The following is a 19,823-nucleotide window of genomic DNA, read 5'->3' as shown; positions in this document are numbered from 1 at the left end:
GAATTTGTTTTTCTACGGAAGTAACACATTTGACGGTTCACAAAACTTCAGATTCAAATTCCAAAAATAATGCCTCATTATAAAATCTTAGCCACCTTCTTTTCTTCCCCATGGTGGAATTATCAGAACTATAACAAAGAAATAGACATCAATGAAATCAATTAATCAATCATTCAATCTACGCTGAAAGAATGTATGAGGTTTCTGTGACAAAGTCATCTGGTATAAAAAGCACTACGGAAAACAGTAGTAGTACATTCCTTACAACTCAGATATTACCTCAGGTGTTTAACTTCTCTGCTTCACCTGCTTTGAAAAGACTGTAGTTACAGGGAAAATGCACGAGACTCAGATTTCAAAGGGAACACCTGTGTTTCAGGACATAGAGGCTTTGCCAGGTACTGAGAAAGTAGCAGCATTACCTCAGGGCAATGCACATATGAGGGTCTCCTGGAAATTACAGAGACGCGAGGCAGATGCGGCAGAGTTTTACTTAAAATCTACTTCAAAACAAAGCCTTCAAAGTCTTAAAAAAGATAATTTAGGGAATTGCCACTTCCTTTTACTAAAATTAAAATAATTTTTGGAACGGAAATTTAATGTGTGGATAAACTGACAAGATCATTTTAATTAAACCCATTGTTTCAATATTATACAGATAGACTGAATGCATGGTGTAGGGCAGATTGTCTTTGTGAGGCAGCCTAGATATTAATTCAACAAAATCTTTACATTTCTACAGAATATCTGCTGATTCATCTCTCGTGTCCCTGCCAAGGCCCTCTCAAGTCTGGCTATAACTTACCTACCTCACTTATAACCCACTCCTCAACATGCATCCTCTACTGCTGGCTCTCTGGAACGTTAAAGTGCCGGTAAATCATCAGGAGATTTGATTCTGACTTGGTAGGCGAGGAGAGAAATCAAAGTTATGACATTTCTAACACTGGTGCCAGAACCGTAAACTGAATACTTCAAGAAGCAAGGTTCTAGTACCTGTCTGTTCATATTTCTTGGTCATTGAATCCATCAGAAATTTTCCCCTACAGGGCTGTTCTTTCTTTCCTCCCCTCCTTAGTTACTTAAAATTTATCCTTTCACCAAAGTCCTGTTCACAATCACTCTCCTCTTGGAAGTGACTTCAACCACAATACATACTCCATTTATCTCACCTTTCTCTGAACCTTCTTAAACATATAATTTACCAATTACTGTGTGTTCTCCTAGATCTGTTTCTACTACTTTCAGTCTTAATTCTCAAACTAGAATTTTAAATCAAAAACTGTCTCATGGGCTTCCCTGGTGGTGCAGTGGTTGAGAGTCCGCCTGCCGATGCAGGGGACACGGGTTCGTTCCCCGGTCCGGGAAGATCCCACATGCCGCGGAGCGGCTGGGCGCGTGAGCCACGGTTGCTGAGCCTGCGCATCTGGAGCCCGTGCTCCGCAACGGGAGAGGCCACAACAGTGAGAGGCCCGCGTACCGCAAAAAAAAAAAAAAAAAAAAAAAAAAAAAAAGAAAAGTGTCTCATAGTTTTTCTGTGTTTTCCTAATGTCACCTAATATACTTGGCTATGTTCCCAGTATGTACTCATTGATTATCTCTAGCCTCAGCTGGCCTGTCCTGGGCAATAACTTGGATCAGAGATACAAGAACCTAAATTCCCTGCATCAAACACACATCTGTGATATAAACTCGGGTGAAAGGGTGTTCATGATGTACCTAGGCTAAACAAAAGGTAATTCTTGAAAAGTTGAACTCGGATTATTTTTGTAAAGGTCATATATGTCTATCTTTGTATTGACTTTGTGATAAATTCAACACTATAATGCTTTCATTATGTTTGTTGTCATTTAGGAGAGAAGTAGTTAATCTTCAAGACTATATTCTGAATGTTTAAGGAGACCTCAAAGGAGACTTGAGAAAGTACAGTACCACCTATCAGTTATTTAAGTCTTCATCTACAAATATTGAGCCAATTTATAAAAATGAGGACTTATGTTTTAGTTTATTTATAGCTCATAAATTTAGATAGATATATGATTAATCTAAAAGTCAAGCCTAAAATATGCATGCTAGGAAAGATAAACTTTCATAATAAATCCCTCTGCATGCATTAGTTCATATATTTAAATAGCAAACTGAAAGTAACAAGTTTTGAAAGTAAATAAAATATTAATTGCTTTTATTTATTGTACTTGGGGATGTCTTTAATTTTCAAAAAGAAAAAAGAGATGGGTTAACAAATGAAAACTTCTTTTTGGAAAAATTAGTAAAAGATAAAGTTTATGGACAAATAGAAACCAAAACCTAAAATTTAACACCATTACTTCAACTTAAACCAAAGGCTAATATAAGAAACATTTAAATGCATATGTTTACATACTTTTAATGAAACTGCTATAGTAAGTTGCTCATTGTTCCTATATTGGGAATTCTGTGTTAAGTTTTCACTAATAATTCCTGCTTCAAGAACGATAAATTATTATGCTTCCAGTCATTGAGAGCTATGTAAACCATATGGTCTCTTGTTTTCCTTGGCTGCTAGGAAACTCAAAGCTGGTTTAGTAACCATAGCATGCTCAATCAGATGTTTAGGTGTCCCTTAGGAACTTGCCTATACATTTGTCTTCAACAACTAAACAATGACTAAGAAGATGATGTAAAAAAAAAATACGGTTTACCAAAGTCTTTATTTGAAAATTTGAGAAAGAATAGTGTGTTAAATATTCTTCATTTTTTCCCACAGTCACACTCAGCCACTTGCTGCCATACTCTATGTTCCAAAACGCTCAACTCTACATCCTGAGTTACTTCAGGCTCTCTTGGCTCCCGGGTTCTAGTTGAATTTGGCCAGTAGAAGACATGGACAGGAAGTCAGAGGGTGAGAGGTGAATTTCAGTATGTATTACCCCCTCTTCAACCCCACTCACCCCGTGAGTACACTGCCTCACAGTGATGGTGTCTGTGTCCTTTCATACAGCCCTACTACCAGGCTCTGGTCCTCACCAGGCTGTGGTACCACGATTCATGCCTGGGTGTCCCCCATCCTTGTGGCTCGCCTAAGCGCTGCCCACAACTCTGCATAGAGAGCCTTCATTAATTTTTTCCTGTTAAATCCTTGTTATTGTGGCATTTGTTTTCCTAATGAGAAATAATATCTGAGAATAAAAACATCTCATAGAATGTGTATTAGTAAGCTGCCTAACATATTACCTGATACCTAATATATCTTAATAAATGTTCTCTTATTCCTCTGTTCCTCTAAGAATCTGCTTCGTTTGCTGTGATTCACAGAGCCTCTTTATGATCCATTGTTAATATTCACGAGACTAAGGAAGAAATTTAAATCCCAAGTTTTGAATGATTAAAAAAAGATAATCACTGCCACCTAAATTTCCAGTGAAAAAGTAAATTTCTCAGAATTCAAATTTAACACACTGTTAGTTATAAAATGAAGTTTAGAGTAAGTTATGCCTAGCTTTGCTTTGAATCTATTGACAATCAACTCTATAAGTCAGGACCTTTGTTCACATTAAATTTCCAGGATGATTTTTCCACTGAAGCCTCCAAGTAAGTACCTGTGTAGTTTAGGTTTAGTTTAGTGTACATACACACACACACACATACACACACACAGAGAGAGAGGAATAGTTTAAAAAGTGTTAATAAAATCAAAGTTTGGAAATCCTTTGTAATAACTGTATAACTTACAAAAGTCAAACTAATACCAAATTATGTCAAATAAAATGCTTCTTCATAGGTAAGCAGAGAAGGAAAATGTATAGGGCTATGTTGCTCAAGTCTGCCATGAGTCGCACTGGATAGAGCAAGATTATTTTCATCTTTTCATCTGTTCTCACAGATCATGACTGCCATGCCCTCTCCTTTGAATCAACTGTACACATATTCTCATATCAACATCTTATCAGTTAAGGTTCTCATCATCCAATGCCCTCACCCACGGTCCCTACCACACGTTGACTATAACGTCTTCCAAACACTATTTCAAAATGTACCTCTTCTAAGAAAACTGTCCTGGTTACTGCTTTATTCTGAAATACTTCTGGATTTATATACAGTTTAAAATATATTCATTTGTACTTCTTATCACACTCTGATTTATATTTTGAAAACAGTTCTCCAGCAAAAGCCATGGCATTCTGATCATTGTATCTCCTGGAAGACTCTATCCCTACTTGCTGAAGGGTCTGGCCATCCCCACTTCATGAGACAGAGGTGTCCATAACCCAATATAACTCTGAAAAATCACTAAAATCCAATGCTAACTTAGCCACTTGTCATACTTATTAGAATGATTTTACCCTAACCAAAAAGCTAAATGTACTTAAAAATAAAACATAAACACTTTGAAATGAATGTTTTGGCAACTTTCTAATAGTATTTTCTTGTCAAAACGAATCAAATCCTCTTTCATTCTGCCCATTTTAGAATCACTGTTGAAAATCCAATCATCTTTTTATTTTTTCATTCATTCATTCCATCTTTTCCCTTTCAACTAGCATAAACTGAGCTTAGAGCATGTGTCAGCCTCTCAGCTGGGGAAATGAAAAAATTACGAAATCACAGTTCCTTCCTACAAAGGAAAGTAAGGCTAGAGAAAGAGACAAGGATGTAAATAACAGAGGCAAAGGCAGGTAGGAGACGCTGTGGAAGCCAGGGAACTGGGGTGAAGTGCACCTAACTCTGTACAGGAGGGTTTAGACAAGAGCAGATTAGTCTTTAGAGGTGAGTCTTGAAGGAAGAGCAGAAATTCACTAGAGAGAAAACGAGATGCACATAAGTCATTCTAACATCTGCAAAAGCAACAGGGCTTGGCAAGATCCCTACAGCATAAAAAAATCCAGGGTATATGGAACAACAGTATAGATGTTCCTGTGAAATAGCACTGCTTTTTATTTGTTTAGATGTATTCACTATGTTCACGGAATTCAGTTAACAAAGCTCTTCGCTCAGCCCTTTCTTTCTAGACAGGAGTTCTGATGCTCTTATTCCATCTTCATTCAAAAGCCTCCTCTCACCACCCCCACCCCCCTTTTTTCTATCTCTGGTTTCCTGCCTCTGGACAACATCTGATCTCACTGTAGCTTCTTTTGAGCATATCAGTCAATCTTTCAGTATTTCAGATTTGGATTTGCCATGTCTTGAGCAAGCATAAGATATAGTTTTATATTTTATTCCCCTGTTTAGATGGTTACTTTGTACTGTTTGAGTTGCAACAATAACGCAAAGGGGAGAGTTATAAAGAGTAACTCCCATTCTCATCCTTGGGTCTTATCTAATAGCTCATTATCTGATCTAGCTGACCCTTCCCAGCCCCCCACTGCCACACACGTTCTTGCTCACTTTGGAATTCTATTTCCTTCTCACTCATATGGCCTTTAGAGTCTATCCTGTCACTGACGACACTTCACTTTCCACCATCCTGCAGAACTGTGCCATCAACTAAATTTGACATTTCATTTTCTACCCCTCCTCCAATCAGATTTAAACATTGAGTCTTGGGGACTCTTACTGTTCAAGCTTCTTTATCTTTTTGGTTTCTAAGCACTGCATGAAAGGGAGTGAAAAGGAGTTGCTATTTTCCTGCACTAATAGTTAGAATTGCTACCTTATAAAAAGGAGAAGGTGAATGTGAGAGTTGAGATGAAAAATAAAGAATCTGGATCCTCGAGTCAACTTTTAATGTCTTAATTTAGACCTCGCATTCTCCAGAGAGCCTAAAGCTTTCTACTCAAAGTTCCATTCCCAGACAGCAGCTGCTTCTTCACCTGGGAGCTTGCTAGGAATGCAGAATATTGGGGCCCACCCAGACCTACTGAATCAAAATCTATATGTTAACAAGGTTCCAGGGAATTCATATGCACAGTAAAGTTTGAGTGGCACTAGACTAAAGCACACCTTATTTCTATTCCCCAAATCATACCTCGCTGCTTTCCCATGAAAAACGCTTGCTACTCAATTTCCTGATGTTTGACTTCAAATTTTTCTTTGATTAAAAACAAAATATAAAGCATGTACAGACTATTAAATACATTGTATCCATATTCACATATTGCCTTTAGGTTAATGAGCTTCTAATAGAGAAAATCGGTTGCCTTTTTCCCAGTAAGTTATATCTAAGCAGTTGACTTAATTGCACTTCATTGATTCTGTTAACTAGTTAAAAGAAAAAAAAAATAAGTAAGCTTCACTGGATCATAGTTCCAGGTTCTTACATTTGGTGAGTTTAATAACCCACTAATCCAAGTCACATATTTGGGTCATTCCCATAATTTAATTTTTAGAGTTCCCATACAACTATGTGTATTTAACCTCACTCTGCAATTTGAACCTCAAACACATTATTTGGTCTATATCTGTATCTGTACTTTATCTGTATTATGTAATATCTGAATACTTAAAAAATCAACCACCCTCCCCCCACCCGGGCTAACATTCCTTTAATCTCTTTCACATCTCCAGGAGCTGCCTAGTCAAATGTCTTCAGAGGTCAAGCAAGTGACACCACATGATGTGGCTGGAAAGAGTGGGGCGACCTATGGCAAACCAGAGAAATCATTACTTTAAATCTTCCTGCTTTTTGGAAATACTTTACTACTACATACTCTAGTAACACACACTCTAGTAAACCTCTTCCCTATCTATTAGATTTTGTAACTTAAAGCATGGTGAACCAAATGAACTTAAAGTACTTCAAAACATCTCATACATTTGACTCCACAGAGATCTTTAGATAGTAACTCCAAAATTACCATTTCATAATATCCTATCCTCACACCCCTCCATTCCTGCCTTCTCAATCTCAGCTGACGATCTTGCTCCATACTTCACTGGGAGAAACAGAAGCACCCACATGAAAATTATTTTTCCATTAAATACACCAAACGACCTGCTTGTGTACCTACAACCTCAGCCTTTCCTGTTAAAATAAATGAACTGACTTTGGAGTTATATTTTCTCCCTTCCATGTCAACTGCTTTCTCAACTTGTGCATTTCCATCAACTTACAAGCATGCTCTTTAAAGAACAAAACCAAGAGCATCGCCATATACCCGTGTAGCGCTAGCTAGTTCCATTTCTCAGATCTTCACAGCAACGGTATCTTGAGGAGTTACTTAGTTCCTTCTCAATTTCCCCACCTTTTGTTCTCTTCCTCCCACTTCAGTAAGACTTTGGGTCATACTCCACCCCTGAAATGACTCTTATCAAAGTCACTGACAGCCTCCGTGTCCACAAAACCATTGTTGGCTTTTCTTCCTCTTACTTCACTCCTCAGCAGTATGGAAGCTGTTGAACTCTCTTCTCCTGGCTTCTGGGACACCAGAGTAGCCTGTCTTTTCCCCCAACCTCACTGACCACTTGTTCACAGCTTCCTTTGCTAACTTCTCCTTTCTGCTCAACCTCCATATGTCGCTGGGCCAGGGCTCAATTCAAGGCATTCAACCTCCGTCCATAAAAATCTTCTCCTCGGATGGTTTTGCTCAGTCAGTTAAGATGGTCCCTAATAGCATCTACATGATTTCCACATTTTTATCTCCAGTCCCACCTCTCCACTGACCATTAAACTCAACTGAGGATGACATGGCATCGCAAGATAAGCTTGGCCAAAAAGAAACGCCTGATTTCATGGCCACCTTCTCCTTTCTGTTTCTCCTCCTGTCTCAATGAATGCTTCATCTATCCACCAACGTGCTTGAGTAAAAATCTAAGATCCTTATCCTTCACCCTTCACATTAAAGCTATTAGAAAACTATCAGCAATACCACCTAAACATACCCTGAAACTACCCACTTCTCTCCATCTTTACCACTATCACCCTGGTCCCAGTCACTATCATCTCTCACTCACAAGATACCAATGGCTTCCTAACTATCTCTCTGCTTTCAGCTGTGACCCTCCTGCAGCTCACTTTCCATAACATAGAGTAATTTTATGAAACCAAAAATATGACCGGGTTAATCCCTTGCCAAGAATTTTCCAATGATCTTCTGTTTCACTAGAAATAGAATCCAAATTTCTCTTCACCAATGACCCAAAAGGAATTCTGGCCCCTGCTTATATGTCTACTTCATTTTCTAACACGTTCCTCATTACTAAATAAAATTCAGCCACCCTAGCCATCTTTGTGGTCCCTGAAGACTCCTACCTCATTCCTGACTTAAAGACCTTTTGCCCAGTATTCCTTCTGCTTAGATCTCTGTAGCTTTGTTTAGCTGACTCCTTCTTGTAATTCAGCTCTCAGCTCAAAAGCCACTAACTCAGAGGTCTTCTGCAACTGTTTAACATGTTAGCTCCACCTTTATCATTCTCTATCATCATCTCACTTTGCTTATTTTCATTAGCTTGTTGAACATTTTATACACTACTGTATGCTTCAGCATCAAACAACAGTGTCTGGCACAAAAATGCTCAAACAGTAGTTGTTGAATTAAATGTTTTTCTAATCACAAATTTATCAATGAGAATAACAAATTGTTTTAATCAATTATAAATGCCTTTCTGTAACTTCTTGAAATTATGAAGACAACAAATACTTAGAAAAATAAGGAAAGGGTTATTAAGCATACTTACTGTAATACCTTCACCAGACAAGTCATTACCACTTGAATTTTCACATTTTCTTCCAATGAACTAAATGTTTTATGTTATGTATATATAAAATACATAATAACATATAAAATGAGCATAGATTTATGCTAGTTTCATAAACTTTAATTCAATTACTAAAAATCATCAAAAATATGAGAATTTAAATTTCAAATCATGTACAATTATGTGGTTGTATAAACTCCTAAAAGAAGTATGTGAAAGAACAAAGCTGAACAAGAGCAAAGAATGTTCTTGAACTAAGTGTCACTCTTAATTGTGATTATAAATGACCACGTTTGCTTTTAATGAAGGCATTCAGTAAAGGTACCTACAAAAACAATTAAGCAAAGAAACTGCATTTTCCTACTGACCATAATTATAAGTTTGGGATATGTTCCCTAACTAAACTACCTCTTCTAAAACTAAGTTAAAACTTTTGGTTAGAAGAGAGTTAAGGCTGTAGAGCCCACCTGGCCCATAGGAGGTGGTTCATGTTTGATGAATGAGTGGGTGAACAAGCTTGCTCATTTCTCCCATCCATTCTTCCTTGAACCATCCTAGGACCACTATGATGCCACCCAAACTGTTTTATCAGACCTCCAGTGTGGCCTCCATATCTCAAAATTCAAGGGGCCTCATTTTACTTGATCTTTACAAGCAACATTTAACAGCATTGATAATCCTTTCTGCCTTTCTTCACTTGGCTTTCAGGACATGTTGCTTCCCTGGTTTTCTTCCTGGTCCTCAATTCCCTCTGCTGCTGCTCCTCTCCTTCCCTTCGTCTACACTGTAAAGTATGTTGAGGGCTCACTTCTTGAACATTTCTTTTTTCTGTACTCATTCCCTTGATGATCTCATCTCTTCTACTGGCTTTAAATACCATCTAAATTCTGATGAATCCTAACTGTATGGTCCAGATTAGACTACATATATCTAATTGCATACATGACAAATTCACTTGGATATTTAAGGGAAATCTTAAATTTTATCTATCCCAAATTGAGCTCCAGCTTTCTCTACCAAAAGCTGGTCTATCCACATTCTTCCCTATCTGAAAAAATGGTAACTCCAATACTTCCCATTCCTCAGGCAAAATCTGTACGGCCACACCCCACATCCAAAATCTGTCTGTGTTACCTCCAAGATGGAATAAAATCCCAACAACCCACTCCATGATGGTGCAACTAGTACTTAATGAACAGGAACTGGGCCACTGACCTGTTCTGCTAAAGTTCTCACCTCCTCTTGTTTTTAGGGGGAGTGGGAGAATAGACTGGAGGTGAGGGCAGACCACGTGGAGAATCAGCAAGCACCTTTATCCTGGGAAGCAAGGAGGCAGAGTTTGCTTCCACCTCCTCTGATCTCTTGGAATTGAGTTGGCAAAATGGGTATCAGTAACCTGCTGATTTCTAGAATCTCTGTAACCACTCTAGAGTCAATACAAGTTGAAAGTTCCCCATCGATATTTAAACCAAAATAGAAACTGCCACCAGTTTTCAAAAACCACAGCCAGGGCTTGGGTGGGTTTAGACCTTGCACCAGATGCAGTAACTCCCAGCCTATTGGCTGCCTGGATGGCCAAGTCAATTGCACTAGTCTTGCAACAAGGCTTCCTTGAATTTATCAATATTGATGTCATGACTACAAAGGAGTTTCAGTGTGGATTCACACCATGCCACTTCTCTTCACCTTCAAGGCTACCATCCCACTCCTAGCCACCATCAATTGCTGGAATGATTATTGCAATAGCCTTGAATCCCTGCTCACACCATTGCCCCACCTCCCACCACTTTAAAGTCTGTTCTCAACAAACCAAATCGATTCTGAATAAGTATAAGTAAGATCATGATATTCCTCTGTTCAAATGTCTCAAATGGCTTGTCACTCGGACTTAGAGTGAGTCTTTAAAATGACTACAATGACGTGTATCTGTTCTCCTCAAATAAAGCTCTGACCTCATTTTCTGCATTATTTCCACACTCACTCTGTCAGCCACATGGGCCCCCTTGCTGAGTTGGGATATGAGGATCTTTACACATATTCCAGGAAAGGAAGAATGTTTGTTATGTTTACTGCTGGGTCCTAGACAGTGCCTGGCATTTGATAAATTCCTAATACCTGTTGAATGAAGGAATAAACAACAATAACAATTTCAAAATTTTGTGACACTTCTTTGTCTCTGGGTGTTCCACTCTCCTAAATGAAACTGCTTGTCGTCTCTTGCCTTTCTAAGATCCTAGATTTGCTGCTTACATTTAATGAGGAATCTTAACCTCCCAGAACTCCAGGGTAGTAGAACTGAGCTACAGTGTCACTAATAAATTCAGTAGAACTGAGTTACAATGTCACTACTAAATTCAGTAGAACTGAGCTACAATGTCACTCTCTTTCTATAGGTACTGCCATCTACAGTGGAACTTCCAAAAAGGAAACTACATTAATTTAAAGTGTCAATGTCTTTAAAAAAAACAAACAAAAAAACACACAACTATGTATCAAATTAAGGTTTTGAAAACTTTTAAATTTAGTAGACAAATAAACTAAAACAAAACATAGCTTTATTGTAACTAAACAACATTAGTGAAGTAAACAACATTAGTGAAGTAAAATAAAAACACTTTAAGAAAATTAAATGTTATTTTAAATATAGAATAAACTTTAAAAACTTTAAATAAGAATAACATTCTTTGAAGCAAGAAAGATATTTCATGTACCTTTAAGTGCATATGGATTATACTGTACATCATTAAGAGATGCAAATATTTAACTTTTGAAAACTACCAGGCAAGTGCCAGTATACAGAGAGAAAAATCATTGTTTTAGGAATCAAGAGTTGCAATAAAACCTTACTGACAGTGAATTCCTGCCACTTTTAGCAAGATAAGAAATGTGTAGGGCTTCCCTGGTGGTGCAGTGGTTGAGAGTCCGCCTGCCGATGCAGGGTACATGGGTTCATGCCCCGGTCCGGGAAGATCCCACATGCCGTGGAGCGGCTGGGCCGGTGAGCCATGGCCGCTGAGCCTGCGCGTCCGGAGCCTGTGCTCCGCAACGGGAGAGGTCACAATAGTGAGAGGCCCGCGTACAGCAAAAAAAAAAAAAAAAAGAAAAAAAAAATGAAATGTGTAGACACTGAGCTTTGGGTAAATAAGTTATGATGCCATCATTTCATTCTTTGCATTTATTCTGGATATATGTCATTGGTGGCAAATTATGTCAGAAAATGTGAAGTTATGAGAGTTGTTTTGTGAGAGCAACTCACAAGCTAAAAATCACTTTTTCAGGCTTGGATTCATGCTACAGAGAGTCAGAAATAGGGCAGAACTCAGACTAGCATCACTCTGCTCAGCAAACTAGGTTATCCCCTGTCCAGTTTCTGGAATTATCTGCTACACTGAAGCACAGAAGAAAAATATCTTGATTTCCAGTGTTAAGCATGACCATATAAAGAATATATGTGACAACTGGAACTAAGCCATTGTTTGCATCAATATGTACCATGGACTGCAAGTACCACTGGCTATTTGGCTTGGAGCCTCTGGTTGCCCAGCAAAAGGATAAATATCCAGATATATTTTGTTCTACATTTGGAAAAATGCTGTGCAAAGTTTCTGCCCCTAGTCTCACCATATGTGAAGTGAGAGCAAGCAGGCACAGCCATCAACCCTCCCAGCAGAGTATCTGTCAACGGGGGGATGGTGGTGGTGGGATGAACTGGGAAATTGGGATTGACATATATACACTAATATGTATAAAATAGATAACTAATAAGAACCTGCTGTATAAAAAATAAATTAAATTAAATTAAAAAAACAGTTCTCTAAAAGACATGGAAATAGTTATAATAGTGGAAAATGGCTTATATAATTAGCATGATATAATGACACATGTCATTTTTAGGTAACATGTCCTTATGTTGCTAAAATACATTCTAGACTTAGGTGCGCTTTCTATCACAGTGAGCTATTTTGGATTTTAGCCAATCAATAAGTTTTAGAGGCCCTATTAAAAATTTGTTAGAAGGGGTAAATACTCATTAATTTAATTATTTAATTAAAGTATTATTAATTTATTATTTAAATTAATTTATTATTTAAATTAATTTAAATTAATTTATTATTTAAATTAATTTAAATTAATTTATTATTTAAATTAATTTATTATTTAAATTCCAGAGCATTTGAGTATTATCTTGGCAGCTGTATATTACAGGACAATTTTTAGTATAGCATGAATATTTTTAAAAATAGAAAAAAAATCCTGAATTATTTATTCCTTCATCTCTGGTATTTCCAGTTTCCATGTCACTATCTCTGGTGTCGGTGATATCCTACCTTCCAGGACTTTTATTATTTTAATTCCCCTTTCTTACCTGTCTTTCATATTTATCTCATATATAATCTTACCTATTCTTCCATCCCTCCCTTTATTCAACACATATTTACTATCACTCAGCAATGTTCAGTCAACAAATATTTACTGAGTACTTCTTTGCATCAGGCACAGGGTAATAAATATAAGCAGGGTGCATCCTTACCCTTCTAGGAAGTCAGTCTTGGAAAGGAAAATAGACATGTATACATCGAATTGCAACAAAATTTCAATACTGTAAATAGGCTTGAATAAAATCCTTTAGGAGCACAGAAGGAGTGGAGCAGGGGAATGAACGGATCAGAGGAAGCTTTACAGAAAGACGGAGTCTGAGCGCAGTCTTGAATTTGTTAGGAGGAGACAGGATGCACAGGCATTCCGGGCACAGAGGAAACTGAACTCGCAAAGAGGCACAGAGGCATGAGGAACACCATCATCTCTAAGAACAGTGTATATTTTAAGTGTGAACACAGATTCAAAGATACGCAAGGGCGTTGAGGCTATGGGGCATATTGGGCTAGACCTTTTGTAAGTTATTCAAGGTGAGCTATAGCTTGCGAGCAGCCAGAAGTTCACAGAAGCTTTGGGCAGCTGAGTGACCACCAGAGATTTGGAAAAGACAGACTGAGTAACAGGGAGCAAGGCGGACTAAAGTAGAAATAAAGTAGGATTAGACGGTACAGTCCATTGCAGGGGAAGCTGCGGTACCCATCACAGGGGCGGTGGAGGAGGGCGAGACCACGAGCATCCGTTAGGATGAAACAGAAGACATGGATTCAAAAGACATTTCTGAGACAGAATCTAGAGAATCTGGCAAGTAACTGTGTATTTATGTTTGTGCGTGAATTTTACGTGGAAGTGGGTAGGGGGAATGAGAGCAAGGCAGGAGCTGAGGATGTGCCCAATTTTCTGCCTTTTGTTTGTTTGTCTTCTGTTTAGAGAGGACTAAGCCGATGTCCATGACATCCAGGGAGAGAGGTAGGACCGTGGGCAAGGATGGAACAAAAGCAGCTCATTTGCTTTTTAGAAATCTTAAACTTGCAGTAACTGGGGAGTCAAATTACATGGAGAGGACCCAGTGGGCAGTAGGAAATAGGAAAACAATGCTCAAAGAGGACTGTTGGATGGAGTGTCAACTACAGAGCCATCAATATACGGATGGTACTTAAAGTCAGAGGAGTAGATAAAGTCCTGTAGGAAGGGAGAAGGCCGAAAGTAAAACCATTGGGGCCAAAAGTAAAGGTTTAAGAGATGAACAGCAAACAAGAATATGCTGAAGAAATAACCAGAAAAATAAAAGAACCAAGTGATGGGGTCAAAACCCATTGAAAGGAAAGGCTTGAAGAAAACTAACAGTATGCTCAACAGGATCAAATCTCTTACCTCATTTCAGTCTGTGGGTTTTATATTCCTACATCAATTTTACCGATGAGAAAAGCAATGCCCAAAATGATTGCTGACCGTCAGACTTCACATACCAGTAAGCAGCAGAGACAACACGAGAACCTAGGTCCAGCGCCAGTGTTTTTTCCTCAAAAATCCATTGCCTCTTCAGTAACAGCTTCATTTGATGACCTAAAAGCCCCAGTTTTTCAATGTATCCTAAGATAAATGCTGGTAATCTCTCTCCTTAAGTTCACTGGTTTCTATAATTAATAACTCGTTTCTCCCCTTCCTGATTCTGCCACAGGGCTTTGCTTTCTTCAACCTATTCTGCTTCTAGTTTCCTACAACCAGCCTGCCACTTACTCCATGTGTGTTGGTTCTCTTCTTCTAACTGAGAAATGGCCTCCACTCCTGGCCACAATTTGTGGTCCTGATCACCTTCCAGGAACAACATAAACCTCATCTTCCCCACTGATTAACTCTCTCGCTTAGGAATATTCTTAAATTACTCTCCATTATTCTGTGCTCCCTTGGCATTATTCATACACGTGAACAAAGAACTCTGTGTCCTTGCTCACTTGAAAATTTTCAAATATGTCTATTCTTTCTTCTCAATCAGCCTATAAGCTCTTCAAGGGAAGAGGTTGCCTTGCAGAAGCCATTTTTAACCCTATTAAATGAGCATTAGAGTATGGGTAGCGTTGTGATGTTAATAAATGTGGATGTGACTTGGCTGCTGGAGTTCAAGCACAAAGACTAGACTGAAATAAGCACCAAATGTAAATAAGGTAACTGGCCATGCAAATTTTTAACGTAATATGACACATAGAGTGTAAGTGGCCAAAAGTGGTGGTACTTATCATAGGGCATTGCAGATTTTATAGGAAGTGGCTCTTGAGTTAGTTTTTAATTTTGTTTTATCAAAATAAATACACTTTAAACAACTATTTGAACAAATGTTGTTTTCACAGGTTGATCTACGTCTGTACTTCCATTATTAATATGTAAGCTATAAACCAACAGTATTTCAAATAAAATAGTATTGTTCATTTAGACTTTCCCATAAATATGTTTTCTAGAAAATGTGTTCCAGTACTACCATTGGGAAATAAACTCCTCTGCAGCCCAGTTATTGGCCAGGACATAGTTCCAGTACTAACAGTATCTAAGGGCAACACAACATAAACCCTGGCTGGTTTCTGAATCTACATTTCAAGGACAGAATGAAACCAGTGAAACTAAAAAGAAACTCATATAAACATCTTAGACCAGACATCATACAATAGGCAGTTATTTTCTTTGGAAGTCAGACATGAAAACAAATCACAGAATGTTCTTTCATTACTCCCATATTACTTAAAACACACACAAATATTCTCAGATTTCTTTTTGTGGGTTTAAACTCTCAAGTTCTTCCTTATTTTAAATAAAAAGCAACTGAGTACCTATCCACATGGAATAAGCATACAGTGGCCTACTTGGAAAAGCTCCATAACTGGCTCTTTCTGTTTGAAAGCTCACAGATGAAGAAGTCATAGAATTTTGTACTTTGAACAAACACTTTAAAATACACAAAAATCAGAAATGTGAGCCATTACAGATGTCATATCGTGCACAGAATTTTGAAAAGAGGGAACAATTTCCTCAGATATTCTATTTAAACAGTATAAGGAGACATAAAATTGGTTATATGTCTTAGGAACATTTACTGGGACCTTGTAATTGCAATACGCCTGATAATGAGCTAAACTTTACACAGGTCATCTCATTCCACACATAATCCTCACAACAACCCTCTGAGGTGAGTGCATGTTCTAGACATGAAGAAACTGAAGTAGAGGGAAATTTATAAGCTGCCTACAGTCACCTAGCTAGTATCAGTGCCAGAATTTAAACCCTGATGGCCTGATGTTTGGGCCCTGATTCTTAATCTCTGATGAGTTCTCCTGCGTGCTACCTACTTTCTTTAGGGTAAAATATTTTTCTAGAAAAAGTTAAAATAATATAATGAAATATTTTATAATGTGTAATGTTACCTTAGAATTTCCATGTTTCATGAAAGTTACCTAAATAGAGAATACCTATCAAAACTAATGTAAGTGCAAAAAAAAAAAAGTAAAAACCAGAATGTATTAAAATTAACTGCACCCTGCAATGTGTCCAAAGGAGAAATGTTAGCACCACTGTTCCTTAAGTTTGCTGTCACCAATGATTAATATCAGCCTTTGCTAGTGCATTCCTAATTCATGCAAGTAGTATAGATTTTTGAAAATTTTTCTGAATATTTAGGGTATGAAGTATGCTAATATAAATGACTTATAGTCTTACAAGAGTAATAACTAATAGTCTTTAAAAAGTAATTTTGTTTCCCCAACTTGCTAATTTACTCTCAGAGTGAATTAGCAAGTGACTTATTAAGGATAAATCACATATTTTTATTTAATCCTTCACCCAGGCTTATTTTCACACGTCAAAGTTCACAAACAAATCCAGAAGAAAAAAAAAAAGCCATTGCCAAAGTATTCCTTAACATAAAGCAAGCACAGAAATATACACTTTACAATATGTCATTTACATACTTCTAAGAAACAACAGCCCATTAGAAATGATATAGTTTGCAAGGCAGAAATAGAGACACAGATGTAGACAACAAACGTATGGACACCAAAGGGGGGAAATCGGGGGGTGGTGTGGTGGTGGTGTGATGAACTGGGAGATTGGGATTGATATGTGTACACTAATATGTATAAAATGGATAATTAATAACAACCTGCTATATAAAAAAATAATACAATAAAATTCAAAAAAAATGTATGGAAAAAAGGTAATATGGGGGCATTAGACAGTTAACAAAAATACTCTTTTCTAGAAAAAAAAAAAGAAATGACATATATCTATATCTATCTACCTATCTATCCATATATGTATATCAGCCATCTGGAAAGCATCTTCAAATTATTGGTCCTTGATTTTTTTCAGATCCACCATTCATAAGAAGATTCCATCGGTTAGGAATTAGGAAACAATTATTCTACTAAGTCACTTAAAAGCAAATACACCAACTCTCAGCACTTTCAAGATAGGAATCTTTCTGCTAAGAGTAGAATTTAAAGTACTTAGTAGGAACATTAGACCTAAAGGTATTTACTTCTACTCTGAAATTCAAAGAGCTCTTAGAATGAAAGGAGGACTAATAAAAGAGTATGCGGGGGCTTCCCTGGTGGTTCAGTGGTTGAGAGTCCGCCTGCCGATGCAGGGGACACGGGTTCGTGCCCCGGTCCGGGAAGATCCCACATGCCGCGGAGCGGCTGGGCCCGTGAGCCATGGCCCCTGAGCCTGCGCGACCGGAGCCTGTGCTCCGCAACGGGAGAGGCCACAACTGTGAGAAGCCCGCGTACCGCAGAAAGAGTATGTGGAAGAAGATTCTCTTGAAGAAAAAGATTTTTTTGAAATTTTATAGAGGACAAATAGCAAAAGATTAAATACTAGCATGATGGAATTTAACCATGGGAGCTAAAAGCATTATTAAACATTTCTATGTACATACCATTTGAAAAATTTTCTTACCATATACTCCATATTAGAGGCTGCTGGATACACCTGACTTCGTAACTTATTATGAAGGTCCAGGATACTCTGCATGTCATTGTCCGTGATGGCCCTTTTCCCTCTTTGCTTTGCCATCCACCACTCACCATCCTCATCCATGTACTTTTCCAAAAGTTTGTCCAATAAAGTGGCATTAGGAACCACCATGGCTGGAATTGCTCTGGCCACGAATAGCACTGTGGTTACTCTGAGCCACTCCCGCACAGTACACTTCATAATGAATGATCTCAGGATGTCCCCGGGAAAAGCTCCAAGAAAGGTTCTTCCACTCCGTCTGGCTATAAGGACATGCAGTGTAATTAGGGTGAAAATCCCGGCAGATATTAATTTTCTAATAACAAAAATAATCCAACAGTTACAAACGGGTGGAGCCAGTTTGATTTGTTTATATAATGCCAGCAAATGGACATGCACTTTTTGAAATAAATTTTCTCCCATCCATGTTTCCTCCAGAGGACTTTTCACAATTGTTTCCACAAAAGACAGCAATATTTTCCAAGATAATGTGCATGACGCCAAAAATAAAAGGGAAAAGTAACTGAGGGGAGCCAAAGCTTGAAAATAATTTCTGAATTACAAAGCTTTAAATGGCTAGATATTACATACAGCCTGCAAAGGGTATGATGTCCCTAGAATGTTTTATCAATCAAACCAGAGGTTCACGTTTCTCTCTCTCTTTTAAGGTATTCTTTTATCTCAAGTGTCCCATCTCTGGTTCAGAATGTCAACGAAATTATGAAATTGAGGGTGAATGTTGTAAAGAAGTACAAATTGTTATTCACACATATATCCATGGGTACTTCGAGAGGGACCCCTGAATTAATGCGAGTGAAGAGTTACGGTCGCTGGGGGAAGTCTCTTCTTATACAGCCACAGGTCAAGAAGAAAATCATTATTTCCTAGAAAGTGTGTGCCTAACCTGTGGCCCGCACCCGATAAGGCCAACAGTACGCGGGCAACTTCACAGCCTCTCCTCCCACCCGCCAGAGGCGCGCACTGTTCACTTAACCCAAACCAAAGGGCGCGACAGGAGGAGGTGAAACTCACAAACTCAGAAGAAGAGCTCCCACAAATCTGCATCGTGGCTGCTTTCCGAGCAGCCCACCCACCCTCCGTGACCGACCATTCTCTGCACGTTGATTTTTTTTTCTTTCTTTTTTTTTTTTTTTTTTTTTTTAAGTAGAGTTTAAGAAGCCAAAAGTAGATTGGAGAAGGCGGGAGCCTGACGAGTCAGCGCTGCGGTTTTAGCAATGCCCTTACCTCTCCAGCGTGAAGTTCCCTACGAGAGCTGAGCCGAGCAAGACGGCCGGCTTCCCGCAGCCTGCACGCACGACTGCACATAGACAGCCCGGTTCGGGCAGGACCCGGGCACGGCGTGTCCTCGGGCGACGGGGGCGCTGCCTGCAGGGGAACGTGGGCCCCGGCCTCCGCGGCTCCTCCCTGAACCTGGAAGGAGGAGCAGGCAAAAAGGGCTCCAAAGTTAAGAGCCCGAGGCTGGGGCGGAACGGCGGCTGCCCGGTTAGCTCGCCAGGGTGGGCGCCCGAGCTTCTCGGAGCCTTATCAGTCGGCGCGAGGGGCGGGGACCCGGGCCGGGCTGGGCGGCGAAGGCTGGAGACGACCTCGCTCCCCGGCTCGGTGCAGCTGCCCCGCGCAGAGCCAGGCGCCGAGCGCTTCCGCCGCTTCCTCGAGCTCCCGGGCATTTATTGCGGTCCCAGCGCGCGCGCACGTGACGTGAGCTCCCCCTCCTCGCCCACCCCACCTCTGCCCGGCCCTGGACGGGGGCCCGCGGCGGGAGCGACGAGAGGCCGCCCTGCTTCTCCCCACGCCCCTCACCCCACGGCCCAGCGAAG

General features: G+C 39.2%; 1 protein-coding gene across 1 annotated transcript in view; it reads right to left on the bottom strand.

Moving 5' to 3' along the window:
- The window catches only part of CRISPLD1 (cysteine rich secretory protein LCCL domain containing 1), a 43,108-nt gene extending 24,919 nt beyond the window's left edge, over positions 1-18,189 (bottom strand). The window contains exon 1 of the mRNA XM_060116069.1: positions 17,932-18,189. Within this exon, the coding sequence (XP_059972052.1) occupies positions 17,932-18,189 (258 nt within the window). The remainder of the gene's footprint in view (positions 1-17,931) is intronic.
- Positions 18,190-19,823: the final 1,634 nt, after the last annotated feature.

The sequence above is a fragment of the Mesoplodon densirostris genome, chromosome 13 (assembly GCF_025265405.1).
Source record: "Mesoplodon densirostris isolate mMesDen1 chromosome 13, mMesDen1 primary haplotype, whole genome shotgun sequence".
Lineage (NCBI taxonomy): Eukaryota > Metazoa > Chordata > Mammalia > Artiodactyla > Ziphiidae > Mesoplodon > Mesoplodon densirostris.
This window is presented reverse-complemented; position numbering and strand designations above follow the sequence as displayed.